Raw genomic sequence first — 14,871 nt, 5'->3', positions numbered from 1 at the left:
AGAAGAGGGCATCGGATCCCATTACAGATGGTTGGGAGCCACCATGTGGTTGCTGGGAATTGAACTCAAGACCCCTGGAAGAGCAGTCAGTGTTCTTTAACCCCTAACCGCTAAGCCATCTCTCCAGCCCGTAAATTGAGTTTTAAGCACGGCTTGGCACTTCCAAGCCTGGGATTTAGGAAAGCCTCCCTGAGGGGTTGGGGATTTAGCTCAGTGGTAGAGCGCTTGCCTAGGAAGCGCAAGGCCCTGGGTTCGGTCCCCAGCTCCAAAAAAAAAACCAAAAACCAAAAAAAAAAAAAAAAAAAGGAAAGCCTCCCTGACTGGAGACAGACTCTGGTGATCATCTTATAATTATTACATAAGCCAGGATGTGTGTCAGCGTGAAGTGAGGGAAGGACTTTGAACAGTACCATGGAGAATGTCAACCCTTAAGGTGTGTTCTCAGGAAATAAGCCTTGAAAAAGAGAGAAAATGAGGTGTTTTAGTAGATACATTTCAACACAAGCAACATTTGGGATTACATCGACAAATGCAGCATCTTCGGTCTCTATACAGTTGATGTACTTTTTTTTTAACCCATTGAAGCCACAGTTACACTGATACCAAAACCACATTAAGACCCAACAAAGAGGGGTTGGGGATTTAGCTCAGTGGTAGAGCGCTTGCCTAGGAAGCGCAAGGCCCTGGGTTCGGTCCCCAGCTCCGAAAAAAAGAACCAAAAAAAAGACCCAACAAAGAAAGAACTTCAGACCAATTTCCCTTATGAATATTGATGCGAAAATACTCAATAAAATTCTCGCAAACCAAATCCGAGAACACATCAAAAACAATCATCCGTCATGATCAAATAGGCATTTCATCCCAGGGATGCAGGGATGGTTCAAATATATGGAAATCCATCAACGTAATCCCACCACATAAACAAATTCAAAGAAAAGAACCCACATGTTCATCTCATTAGATGCTAGGGGGGGGGGAAGCATTTGACAAAATTCAACACCCCATCGTGTTAAAAGTCCTGATCAGGAATTCAAGCCCCATGCCTGAACACAGTAAAAGCAATACACAGTAAACCAGTAGCCAACATCAAACTAAATGAAGAGAAACTTGAAGCATTCCCACTAAAATCAGGGACTAGACAAAGCTGCCCTCTCTCTCCCTTATTCAATATAGTACTTGGTCTACTCTTAAAAGGCGCCCATTCTGCTCCCTCGTTACCTTCTTTCAAACTTCTCTCCGTGTCCTGTGGCCCCTGAAATACCAGGACCCTGTCTTAAACTGCGGGAATCTGAGCTGGGGCAGTTTCTAGGATGGGCAAACATCTCCCTCTTGTGTTCCAAGTTATCAGGAGTTTCAAAGTCGTACAGGGTAGCAATGTTGACTCATCCTGGACCCAGACGCGCAAACCACAAGGGTCTGCATTAGCTCAGCAGAGCGTGCGCGCGCGCGCGCGCGCGCGCGCGGGAAGTGAAGGGGACCACAGACAGGGACACACGAAAGCTTGGATTGTTCTACACGTGCTTTCCGGTCACCACACCTTATACTTCTCTCACTCCTAACGTACAAAGGCTGCAGTAAAATTAGACAGGGAAATACCACAGAGATGCTTTGCAGAGACTCAAACAAGCCAACGGGGAATAAAGAGCTTCGCTGCTCCTGTACAAAAACTATAGCTTTTGCAGCAACGGAGCACAGAGGCAAATACGCAAGCCCCGCCCTTCCGGCACTAGGCCCGCCTCCCAACCAAGTCCCGCTCTACGCACAGACACCTCCTCCCGCCCCCACGTAAGCCCGCCTACATCAAGCCACGCCTCCGGCGTTCAGCCCCTCCCCTCACGCACGCCGGGCCCATACCCGGATTCCGCTACACTTTTGTACCTTTGCGCTCGCTCGATCCCTAACTCGCGGACATGGCGAACCAGGTATGGAGGCGCGCGGTGGGCCTGAGCAGAGACGGGGAGCGCCCGGGTGGCCCGCCGTTGCCCGCCCGGGAAGGCGAGCGCAGCCGCTGCGAGGGCAAGAAGGCTTTGTTTCAACCCCACGACTTGGGGAGCAGCTTTGCTTTCTGCTCTGCTCCGCGGGAGCTGGGTGGGAAGAGGCCCGCGCGGGTCCCACGGGATGGAGTAACTTGCTGGGATCGCGCTTGCAGGATCAGATCTGGAGCGCAGGCGGTGCTCAAATCTACCAAGCAAAGTTAGGCTCTCCCTTCGGCCTTCGCTTTCCATGTGCAGAACCGTGTACCTGTTTTCTTCAAATCACGTTATTGACTTTCAAGTCCATCTCCAGTAAACCCATTGAGTGACTTGCAACCTTTAGCCTGTCAACACATTTCATAAGCATCAAGTGAACTGATCAAAACCCAGCATTTCTCATTAGGTTTGGTTCCGTGGTTAGGAGTGTAAGCGCTGTGGCAGCTCCTTGCTTTAGGTGCACGATATAAAATTGCATATGGAATTGTAAACTTTCCAGGAACCACATAAAATTAATTCTAGTGGTATGTTTACCCAACCTAACACTCAGAATATTATTTCCACGATGTCGGTATTTTTAAATTGAGATTTCTTCCACTCTTCGAAGCTTTCAAATTTTTACATTATACCCGATTTCAGCTCACACTTACCTCTTTCTAGTGTTCTTTCTACCCGTGGCAAATAGCTAATGCACTAATTAGCACAGTTATAAAAGATGGTTCTGGTATTTTTACACATCCCCCACTTGGACATTTCTTAGGATCCTTCCCACTGTGAAGTATTATTGCACTAAAGTGATGATGTATAAGCTATCCCAAGGAAAAGATTATTAGGATGCATAATAATAAACTTGTGATGCCTTGAATTACTCTCAAACCTAGTGACAAAACCCGGGTGGGATTTTGCTGTTCTTTGCTTGGCTTTCCCTTTGTTGTGCTGGGAATCGAATCCAGGGCCTTGTGCATTCAAGGCATGTGCTCTACCATTGAGCTACACCCCATCTTTCTTTTCTTTCTTTCCTCCTCCTCCTCTTCCTCTTCTTCCCCCTCCTCTTCTTCTTCCCCCTTTCCCTCCTCCTCCTCTCCTTCCTCCTCTTTCTCCTCCTCCTCTTCCCCACCTGCCATCCTCCACATGCTATAAAATATGTATGTGTGTGTGCGCCTGTGTGTGTTTATGTGCACCACATGCATGCAGGAACTTGTGGAAGCCAGAAGGCGGCACAGGCCCTCTGGAACTAGAATTACAAGTTGTGAGAGTAGGGACGCATAGGACTGAACCTGGGGTTCTCTGTAAGAGCAGTAGTTGCCCATAACCACTGAACCATCTCTTCAGCCCTTCAATTATATATATTGAATATAATATATATGTGTGTGTACATACACATATATATTTGTTGTGGTTGATGGTATTTGGGGGTGGACGGTTTGAGATAGGATCTCTCCATGAGGGCTTATCTGTCCTGGAACTTCAAATGTAGATCTAGCCCTCCTGGAGCTCACAGAGATCCACTTGCCTATGCCCAAGTGCTAGGACTAAAAGTTCACCTCACTATATCTGGCCCTTTAACTATACATTGTTCACTATATTATTTATATGAAAGCCTAAAACCAGAGAGTGTGTTCTTGCATGTTCTCAAGCGGGCAGGTAGAGATCTGAGGCCGACATCAGAAGTCCTCTTCGATTGTTCCACCATGTATCAAGTCGGGGTCTTTCCCTTGAACTCAGAGCTCTACCATCTGGGTGCTGAAATTACAGGCAGGCCCCTCCCTCCAGGTGTTGTGCTGGGGAGCTGAACTCTGGGCCTCGTGCTTGCAACAAGCAGGAGCTTATGCACGGAACCATCTCCACAGCCTGGTGCACTAGCATTAGCGTTCATCATATCTGAGTTGCCCGTGAAGTAATTACTATTTTGGGAGAATAAACTTTACTCTGTTTTCCCCCACTTCAGGTGATCAGGTGTAAGGCTGCAGTCGCCTGGGAGGCCGGAAAGCCTCTCTCCATAGAGGAGATAGAAGTGGCCCCTCCACGGGCTCATGAAGTTCGAATTAAGGTAACGTCCAGCTAAGCATTGTGGGAGAAGGCTTAGTTGGGTGTCTGGATAGATGAGTAGACCTGAGGGCCGCAGAGGAGAAACCCCAAAGGGCGGTGTCATTGGAAACCTTCCAGCCACAGAATCACGGTCTTCCCCCTTGCCCTCCCTCAAAGCAGTCCTCTCTGTCCTTTTGTATTTGCTCTCGGGAGGGCTAAGAAGCCAAGCCTGTGGATTAGTAGATTGCCACAATAGAACTTTCATAGTTTGGGTTTAGGGTGGCTCTATATGACCCTCCCCTTTCTGCTAATCCCGTAACACACAAAGAGCGTTGGCGTTGTATTAGAATCAAAGAATAGGCACGGTCTTCAGTGTTGCTTCGGAAAGTGGAAAGAGGTTCTTGATTGACGAGAGCAGTAAACAAATGAAGTCCCCTCACCTGCGGAGCTTTAAATTGCCCTGCCCATGGTGGACAAGGCCAGGGTTCTGTTGATCCATTTGTCCCGCCGCTCCTCACCCTCCACTTTGGTTAAGAAGTTATAGAGAGAGGAAGAAGGCAGTATTCCGGAGAGACCTTTGATGCCTTGACGTCTGTAAAACTTTGGTTTTATTCTCTGCTCTCTGCTTGTTTATGACACCGAGTTAATGCTTTAAAGTCATAACCAGTGCATGTGCTTGTTCCTTAACATTCCGGGGAAATGTCTCCTGGAAGGTAAAGAGTCTCTTACTTCAGTGCGACACTAGGCACACTGTGCACACTAGCCTGTGTCCCTCCCATTGCAAAGCACAAAGCCTAGTGCTTTTCAAGGTCCTTCTCAGCCAAGAGCTAAAAATCTGAAACCTTACAATACTTTATGTGTTGATGTTCGTGTTCGGAAGACAGTGCGTCCTAGATTAGGAACTAAGATGAGTGGTGTGGGTACAATGACAGCTTTCATCCCTGGGAAACTGCTGGCTTCAGCAAGAATGGATACATAGAGCAGAAGCAGAAAAGCAGAGACACGAACAAGGTTTTCCTTTAATTGCTTTTCTCTCTAATGTATATGTTTAAGTGCCTGATTGAGATTATATACTCTGCGTGCATGCAGGAGCCCGTGGTGAGCAGAGGACACTGGGGGCCAGAGGAGTTGCAGGGAGTTGTGATCTGCCTGATGTGGGTGCTGAGATCCAAACACTGCATCATCTGCCAGAGCTGTAGCACTCTCAGTCACCGAGCCAGCTTTCTAGCCCCAAGACACGATTTTTAGAAGCCCGAGAGTGCGATGAAAGGCTTATGTGAGTAGAAGTTATGTAGGTCAGCAAAAGGACTACTAAAGGTCCACTGAAAGCTCTGAGTCTTGGCAGAGGCCAGACAGACAGGCATCTCTCAGAAACGATGTCTCTGTAGGCATCGCATTCCCTTAGGAAGCCAGCAGTGAGGTGGCCCCAGCTGTTCCGATCCTCTTTACAACTGAAGGCACAGTGCTCGCGAAGCCACCGGCTTTAGGCTTTACCGCTACTCGCTCACACACACCAAAAAGGAAAAGGGTCTGTGCCACCCCCTTGTGTATCAGTGCACCGCTGTCCTCATCACTACCAGGAAGCCCACCAGGTCTGAAGGTGCCGTGGGTTATAAACATGCTAGTTTTAGAGAAGTGAATCTATAAAAGGAGCATAGCTACAGATCTGCAGTATAGTAGGAAGCAGGGCCTTGTACCCGACTTGTCTCTCTAGCCGCGTGTGCACGCTTAGATGCCTCTTCTCTTACCATCCTGGTAGATCATTGCCACTGCCGTTTGCCACACCGATGCCTATACCCTGAGTGGAGCTGATCCCGAGGGGTGTTTCCCCGTGATCTTAGGACATGAAGGCGCTGGCATTGTGGAGAGTGTTGGCGAAGGGGTTACTAAGCTGAAGGCAGGTAAGGAAGGCATGTAAACCACCCTGTGATGGTCTTGGCTTGTTTCTGTAAGGGACAACAACAAGTATTTGGATTGGTTTTAACTCTGATCTTCCAGGCTGCTTTTCATTTGAACAGTTTTAAATATATTACCAAAACCAATTTGGGCAAGTTAGGGAGCCTTTCAGAGATGCAACAATGAATTGTTGGTTTTGAAATACCCCATCATTCTCCATTACTTCGAGTTTTGTTTAGATCAAAAACTTTGAAACTACCTTTTTGTGCATGGCTGGTCAGTGTCTGAACCATGCTCTGTAAATAATGTTTCTAAGCCTTGAGGTTGCTTCTTTCCAGAGTTGTATCAGCTGACAAGAGTAAGAGTTCTGCTGTGTTCACTTAGAGCAGCGGTTCTCAACCTTCCTAATGCCGTGACCCCTTTAACACAGTTCTGATGCTATCGTTACCCCAGCCAGAAAATTATTTCACTACTACTTCATAACTAATTTTTCCGCCATTATGACTTGTAGTGTAAATAATTGCTGTGCAACCCCTGTAAAAGAGCCAAGGGCCCACGACCCCCAGGTTGAGAACTACTGACTTAAACCTACCTGCTCTATTCAGGATAATAATAACTTCACGTTTGATTGATTCAGGTGATACCGTCATTCCGCTATACATCCCACAGTGTGGAGAGTGCAAGTTCTGTCTGAATCCTAAAACAAACCTTTGCCAGAAAATAAGGTCAGTGTCTTCTTATATTTTTTAATATATTATAGCTTTTTAAAAAAAAAAAAATCTAATACACCCATGTCTGTGATACACGCAGAGTCCACAGCAGTTCATCAGTGAGGCTTATCTCCTCCCTGCTCCCTGAGTTGTGTGACAAAACTTTTCCTGGGGAGACTCAGCTTATGTCTGTTCATCCCAGATAGAAGCCCACAACAGACTGAAGTACAGATACCACCAAAGTCCAACATGGTGAAATGGTGGAGTTTTATTGGGGTTGTTTACAGGAGTCTGGGTGAGGGTTACTTAGAGGAACGGAACTACTCAAAGACAGCCGCACCAGCATGCACTTACTTACCGGGCCAAGGTCACCTGGTACAGCTTTGAGAAACTAAGTCACGCCAGTTGGAGGGTCCACAACACAACGGAAGCTGTGGCAGTTTTATTGAAAGCAATCAGGCTTTTTATGCCTTCATGAGAAACAATATAATGGCAATTGTGAGGATCAATACAGTTGTAGTTGCCAGGAGACAATGAAGTTTGCAGGCTACACAGGGTACACAGGGTTAATGGCTACAGTCAATTGTCCCGTCATGCTTCCTTGCTTTATTGACTACTAAGGAAGTGTACAGAGAAACAGAAAGCGGCCTGGATACCTCACTGCCTGAGGGAATACATAGGGCTCTGGGGAACTGGAAGGCACATTGTGCCTCAGGAGCCATGGACTGTAACTAACAAGTAAGTTAGTGTCCTTTCCAAGTAACGCTAATCTAAGCCTCCTCCAGGCAGCTCAGCTGACTCCTGCTGCTTCTAGGCAGCTGCTCTGATCTGAGAGTCTTCTTTGCAGCTTGGCTCTCTTGTCTGCAGGGGACTCTCAACTTCTATTGCTTACTCTGGCAGGGAGGAGCCTAATGAATCTGGCCAGTTTCAGGGATTTCCTGGTGCTTTTTGAATTGTGTACCTTCCTGCAGAATGAAATGTTTGAATCTCAGAGGAAACAGTTACACTTCAGCAGCCCATACCTTTGAGACCGAATCTCTTAAACCGAAGCTCTCCATTTCATCTCTGCTGGCCAGTAAGCCCCTGGGTCAGCCTGGCTCCATTCCTCGTTCCCTTTGGCACTATGGTTACAAGCTTATAGAGTCGTGCCAGGTGTTTTACGTGACTTCTGGGCCTTGAACTCAGGTCTTCATGCTTGCACAGTAAGTGCTTTTAATTGCTGAGCCATCTTCTGGCCTTCTTTCTTCTTAGAGCTCATGGTGCTAGAGAGATGACTCAGCAGGTAAAAGCACTCAGGCAAGCTGCTCTTCCATAGAACTCAGGTTTGATTCCTAACACCCACATGGTAACTCTCGACTTTCTATAACTCCAGCTCCAGGGGAACTGACGCCATCTTTCAGAACACCGGGCACATACATGGTGTACATACATAACATACATACATACATACATAACATACATACATACATACATTAATACATACATGCAAAACACCCATACACATACAAAAATAAGACCATAGCAAGTAACTAGTGATTTATACAGCCCATTTTCCAGGAGTTTCTTAAATCTGTCTTTAAAGAGGCTTTGCTGTTAGTGCTACCAAGCTCTGCTTTTTCAGGGATGAGAAAACCAAGCCCCAAAAATCTCACAGCATGCCTCGTATCAGCAGCCATCAAGATATAAAACAAAGCTTGTTACCAGGCATGGTGCCCGTTCCTGTAATCTCCACGCTCAGGAAAAGAACCCAGATTTGCAGCCAGCCCAGACTGTATGATCTTGTTCAAAGAGTCAAAGAAGAGCAGGCAGAAGAGGGAATCAGATTTTTCTGAATACATTCTCTTTCTGTAACAGTCAGCTAAATTTGCAAAAAAAGACATTTTTTAAAAGTGAAATGAAGTCCTTTTATGAGCTATTTTATTGCCCATTAAATCAGAGTAATAAAAGTTACCACATAAGATTGGTGTGACTCCTATGGGAGATAACAAACCCCCTGACACAGAAAGGGTGGTTGTTGTAAGGTGTGGCGAGCCACTTGAAGACCCTTTGAGGCCGTGTAGATCTTGTTTGTCACCTTTTTTTATTGCAGTAGAACATACTTCCCTACAGCATCCATGGTCCACAGATTGTAAATGTGCAGCTCAGTGAATGTATACATGCGTACATACCTGCTGGATAGATCCTTCCCCAGAAATTGTTAGAGGTCCCTAACAGTGCCCCCGTGCCCCTCACGTCTCTTCCAAGTCAATACCTGACTCCTGCAGCGGTCACCATTGTCCAGGTAGCGTCCCTGTAGAACTGTGTCGTTGGATCAGGAGGCTTGAGCTGTGAGCTGGTGAGCAGTATCTGAGTGCCTGAGTGCAAGTCTACTCTGCCTAGCTCTGTCCTGTTCCACTCTAAATACCCGTGTTTATTCACTCGCCTATCGGTGGGTGCTAGGTCACACCAAGGTGCGGCTGTTAAAATGAGTGCTGCATCCTTAGGTGAGTGTGTCAGGTGTGCGTGCTACTTTCTCTTTGTGGTTTCCCGTGATTTGATTGGCTGGTAAGGTGTGAGATGTACACACACAGCTCTCCACTGTGAACAGATGACTTTGTACTACTACAGCAGCGTATGGAAGAACTGTCTCCTCACTCATATATTTACTCATGTGTGTATTTTAGATTACTCATCTGAGCATAAGCTTGGGTATTGTGTTTAGGGAGGATGGACGTTGTGACTGAGAAGATGAGGAATGTTCAGATTCCCCAGAAAGCACATCAGCCTGCAGCAGAGCCACAAGTGTGCTCCCAGGGTGCCCCTAGGGAAATAGGAAGAGGAGACCCAGCAGTCCGGCTGCTCCCCCAGCCTTACTAACACAGTAGTAAAGACGCCCTGTCGCAAACAGGGCGGAAAGGCAATGAAAACAGTGTTACGGTTGGTGTCACCACGGCATGAGGAAGTGTTAGGACGGTTGAAGTCTTCTGTCTTAGTATACTTCTCTGAGTATTTGCTGATCATTCTTAAAACTATTTTTTTTCTACAGTGTTAAGGAAATGAGTTTACCCTTCCATTTTCCCTCTTCTTCTCTAGAGTCACTCAGGGGAAAGGATTGATGCCCGATGGGACCAGCAGGTTTACCTGCAAAGGGAAGCCTATTTTTCACTTCATGGGAACCAGCACATTTTCCGAGTACACAGTGGTGGCAGACATCTCTGTTGCTAAAATTGACCCTTCTGCCCCTTTGGATAAGGTCTGCCTTCTCGGTTGTGGCATTTCAACTGGCTACGGGGCCGCTGTGAACACTGCCAAGGTGAGAGACTGGCCCCGGCTCAGGCTTCATTCAGTCCAGTGAGACACTGCTGGCACACCAGGGCCGGCCTGTGAGGCTGCCTGTAGCAGGCGGCTGACAGACTGTCTTTGATCGTAGGTGGAGCCTGGTTCTACCTGTGCCGTCTTTGGCCTGGGAGGAGTTGGATTGGCGGTGATCATGGGCTGTAAAGTGGCTGGTGCGTCCCGGATCATTGGTATTGACATCAATAAAGATAAATTCGCAAAAGCCAAAGAATTTGGAGCCACCGAATGTATTAACCCCCAAGATTTCAGTAAATCCATCCAGGAAGTCCTCATCGAGATGACAGATGGCGGAGTGGACTTCTCCTTTGAGTGTATCGGTAACGTGAAGGTCATGGTGAGTGCGTGTGCATGGGCTGAGGTGCGGTGTCCTCACAATTAAAGGTTTTGTTGTGGGAGGAACGCTTTGATAGGGATTGCTTCTGAGGAAAGCAGGGGCTGGAAATAGCTACTTGAAACTATTGAGTGGGGAGTGACAGAAGAGGGGTTCTGGGAAAGATGGATTTCAAACATGTTTGTCTTTGAGTGCATGCTTACTGAAATGCAAAGTTTCATGTGGAGAGCATGAGCCTTGGAACTGGATGTGCACACGCATCCTGACGTGGTCTTCAAGCAGAGGAAGCAGGTCTAATAGCAGGTTGCCAACATTAAATAGTGAGTGTCCTACAGTCACTTCTGACAGCTTCTTGCACTGAAGTCTTTTAAAAAACTTCTAGATGTATTTATGTGTATGAATGCTGTGCCTACCTGACCTTTCATCGCTCCCTTCTCAGGGAAGAGTCTGTCAGGCAAGGAGAGTTTATGGGAAGAGAAGTTATCCTTAGGAAGTTTAGCTTCAACTTGATGTGGAAACACATGGTCTCTATCACGTGTTTCGTGGTGTATTGGCATGTCTTCGTGTCGTTCACCTCTGCCCATCTCAGGCAGCCTGACAGCATGGCTGGGATGTTAGGTGATGAGTGTGACTTGCTTGTGAAGAGTGGGTGTTCACTTTTGGAAGCTGTACATTGTGCCCATAAATAAACATCTTCTCATCGAGTAAAAAATAGAAACAGCCCAGCTCTTCTGACCCAACAGCATCCCCTGGCTCCAGTCCTGGTGCTTGGTCTCCTTCAGCAAACAGTGTTACCTTCCAGCCATATCTCATTGTCACCATGGACTTGGAGAATCTCCTCCTGAACCATCATTGCAGTTCAGTCTGTCTGAGGCTGCTCTGTTCACCATGACCCTAGCACCCATGCGCACAGCCTGAATGCCCGTCCTATCTGATGAGGATACATTGGCATCCCAGAGCCAACACTCTCACCAGCTCCTTTCTTACCTGTGGCCTTCACATTGTCCCATTCTTGCAGAGCTGTTTTCTTTTGGACCTTCTCCAGGGTGACTGAGAGCTGGTGTACACTCCCATCTCTCCTTTCTCTGTCTTTCCTCCTCTTCCAGAAACCATCGTCCATGCCATGGCCCGAATCCCAGGTGCGCCGTCCTTACTTGCCTGTTCCCTCCCTTGTCATAGATTCCCTTCTGTTGGGATCAGAATCTCAGATGCTTGAGAAGTCTGTTCGAACTTTCTCCCTCATTTAGATTCTCTATTGGCCTTCCTAGATGGCATTGTGTTTGAGCCTCCTCCCTCCCCCAAAAAAATCAGTCAATGGTTTTCATTTCCTGTAGCCAATGAGCATGCTGAGGCCAGAGGGGTGGACAGCTCAGACAACTCCTGCTACATCTTCTTTCAGGGAGAGTTCTAGAAAGTTCCTTTGCAGCCTGACAGCCGTCATTCGTACTGGAACGAGTTGATGTGTTGTGGTTTGGATTGGTGATGTTGAACGGTTTTTCGTGTATTCATTTGCTGTCCGTGTGTTTTTGAGAAATGTGTTTTTCTATCCCTTGCTCAGGGTGCTTGGCCTTGTGTTGTTAAGGTTTTAGGAGTTTCTTGTAAAGTCTGGGTATCAGCCCATCGTCAGATGCTGTGCTCTGCCCCTGCACTGTTTCCCTCTGCTGTGCCCCCATCTGTTTATTTCTTCTTTTGCTTCCTATGTTGTTTAAGATCTTACCCCAAGGGGTTGGGGATTTAGCTCAGTGGTAGAGCACTTGCCTAGCAAGCGCAAGGCCCTGGGTTCGGTCCCCAGCTCCGAAAAAAAGAAAAAAAAAAAAAGATCTTACCCCAAAAATGTCTCCCCATCTAATGTCTATATTTTCCTTATATTTTCTCCTAGTCTCGGGGCTGACATTTGAGTCTATGTGTAGCTGATTTCTATAACTCACAAAAGAGAAGTAGTCTAGAGTCATTCATTTAGATGTGCATATATGATGTAAATTAAAATAGAAAGCAAATAAAAGCTTTAGATTTGCTCAATTTCTGTTAATAGGTTAGTTTTTAAAGATGCTTGATAAATATAAATATTTTAACTCAATAAAGTTAAAATTATTAAACATTAAGTTTGGATTTCTGTTACCGTTTCTTTGAAAGGCTGCGTGTGTGTCACTCCTCCTCTGCTAGGGTTCTGGGGACGAGGGATGCTCAGTGCAGGCTGTGAGCTCCTGTGATTGCCTCTTATCTCCATGCCTGCAGAGATCAGCCCTCGAGGCAGCCCACAAAGGCTGGGGTGTCAGTGTGGTGGTTGGTGTGGCCGCTTCGGGTGAAGAAATCTCCACTCGTCCGTTCCAGCTGGTGACAGGACGCACGTGGAAAGGCACTGCCTTTGGAGGTAACTCAGTGGATGCGTAGACTTCTCTCTACCCTGTTTCATTGGCGTAATTTAAAATCTAGTCTCACATTGTTGTATTAACACAAACCATGACATGTGTTGTTATGGTCTCATGAATTACTGTTCCATGGGAGATTTGAAGAGGCTTTCAGAATCAGCCAGTTACACACCCACAAGTGCTCTCTACAGAGTACTGTGATTTATTTGGTTTTTTTTGTTGTTGAGACAACCCTTTCTGCCTCGGCCTCCAGTGTAGCTGCCTCTTCAGGCCTAATCCATCAGGCAAGCATTAAGTAACTATAATTTAGGAAAAGAACAGTCACTCTAAACTGTTTACTCCTTCCCAGCTAAGGATGTGTCGGGCTCTCCTTCACTTCGCACCAGTGTTAGAATGTCTCCATAATCCCTAACTGCCTCCGTGCCACCAGGAAGTTAGAAACTGTCATATTTAAAAGGACGTGGTTTCTTTTAGGCTGGAAGAGTGTGGAGAGTGTCCCGAAGCTGGTGTCTGAATATATGTCCAAAAAGATAAAAGTTGACGAATTTGTGACTGGCAATCTGTCCTTCGACCAGATTAACAAAGCCTTTGATCTGATGCACTCGGGAAACAGGTGAGGTTTCAATTTACCTGTGTGTTCCAGAATCACTATTTGATCACCGTGAGGGGGATCAGAAGGAGGTGCCTGGTGCCAAGCCTGATGACCCGAGTTTGATCCCTAGGTCCACATGGCAGAAGAGGCCTGACCTCCACAGGCATGCTCACTCACATTGAGGCGCGTGCACATACACACACACACACACATATGCTCACTCACATTCATACACACACACACACACATATATACATGCTCACTCACATTCATATACACACACACACACACACACACACACACACACACACATACATACATGCTCACTCACATTGAGGCACACACACACATATGCTCACTCACATTCATACACACACACACACACACTCACTCACATTCATACACACACACATACATACATACATGCTCACACATTCATACACACACACATACATACATACATGCTCACTCACATTCATACACACACACAAACATGCTCACTCACATTCATACACACAGACACATACATGCTCACTCACATTCATACACACACACACATACATGCTCACTCACATTCATACACACACACACATACACACAGAGAATAAATGTAACTTCTTTGTAGTTCGTCTTTCAAATTTTAATTCTTATCGCTTCTGTCTTCACAGCATTCGAACTGTTCTAAAGATGTAAATTCTGAAGAGAGTACTGCCCATCCTGCACTCTTTCCTGTGATTGGATAGAAACAGACAGGATTTACAAGCTTAACTGCCACTTAGATCAGGACCCACTAGAAGGAAGGTGCAAAATCGTGGCTGCAATCATGAATGAGGCAACTGGTCGCCGTGCCTTTCTGAGCTCTCCACACAAATAATTGTTGCTCACCAATGCAGCATTTTACGTAATAAAAATACACTCTGTGTTTGTGTGAAAGTCGAGCATCTCGCCATCTCCTTAGAGGCTGCCCAGTACAGAGATGATTAGCCGGGTCTTGAAACGGTGCTAACCCAAAATGAAGACTGACTTTGAATTGATCCACATGGGTTTAGTTAACAAGCCAAAATCAGAATATTCTTTCTCAGCAAATACCTTTTAGAAATGTATACTACTAAGTATTCAGGAAACGTCTGTTAAGTTTATTTAGAGTTGTTTTGACAGTAAACATGCAGTAGCATCTTGACGACAGCCCAGTGGCCAGCGGGGCAGCCGTGCCTGCTCCACCGGGCTTCTTTCAGTACAATTTTGAGAACAAAACAGTGCAGGGTCTCCCAATCAACTGAACACTGACAGTTCCACGTGAGTGAGGTAAACATGCACATGCATTAGACATACGCAGGTTCAAGTGAGGGGCACACAGTCTGCAGCACCAGATTACCCCCCCACTTAAATCTATTCAACTACTCAACAGCCCAAGATAGGAGGCCGTGCTGGGATCACAAAGAGTGCTCGGATGCATGGCCTATCCTTTCTTTCCTTGGCTCTCAGATACACTGATTTAAGTTTAAACAGTGAGGGCCTGAATTCACTGCTGGTGACCTACCTGGCTCTTCATAATGCAATTGGCTTCAGAGTCATATTGTCATATAAACTGTTGCTAGGCTGTGACATCAGGGCACAAAGGTCTAATTTGTCCCCTTGG

At 46.4% G+C, this 14,871-nt stretch overlaps 1 protein-coding gene across 2 annotated transcripts; it reads left to right on the top strand.

The window, feature by feature from the left end:
- Positions 1 to 1,804: 1,804 nt before the first annotated feature.
- Positions 1,805 to 14,165, top strand: Adh5 (alcohol dehydrogenase 5 (class III), chi polypeptide). Of its 2 annotated transcripts, XM_032897258.1 has the most exons (9): positions 1,805 to 1,922; positions 3,919 to 4,020; positions 5,758 to 5,899; positions 6,532 to 6,619; positions 9,677 to 9,896; positions 10,014 to 10,274; positions 12,507 to 12,642; positions 13,115 to 13,253; positions 13,901 to 14,165. In XM_032897258.1, exons 1-9 carry the CDS (start codon positions 1,911 to 1,913, stop codon positions 13,923 to 13,925), a joined length of 1,125 nt encoding a protein of 374 aa, XP_032753149.1. In that variant the 5' UTR covers positions 1,805 to 1,910; the 3' UTR covers positions 13,926 to 14,165. The 2 variants fall into 2 exon arrangements, with proteins under 2 accessions (XP_032753149.1, XP_032753150.1); XM_032897259.1 differs by lacking the exons at positions 1,805 to 1,922; positions 3,919 to 4,020; positions 5,758 to 5,899; positions 6,532 to 6,619 and adding an exon at positions 7,244 to 7,342.
- The last annotated feature ends 706 nt before the right edge of the window (positions 14,166 to 14,871 follow it).

Source organism: Rattus rattus, chromosome 3, assembly GCF_011064425.1.
Source record: "Rattus rattus isolate New Zealand chromosome 3, Rrattus_CSIRO_v1, whole genome shotgun sequence".
Taxonomy (NCBI): domain Eukaryota; kingdom Metazoa; phylum Chordata; class Mammalia; order Rodentia; family Muridae; genus Rattus; species Rattus rattus.
This window is presented reverse-complemented; position numbering and strand designations above follow the sequence as displayed.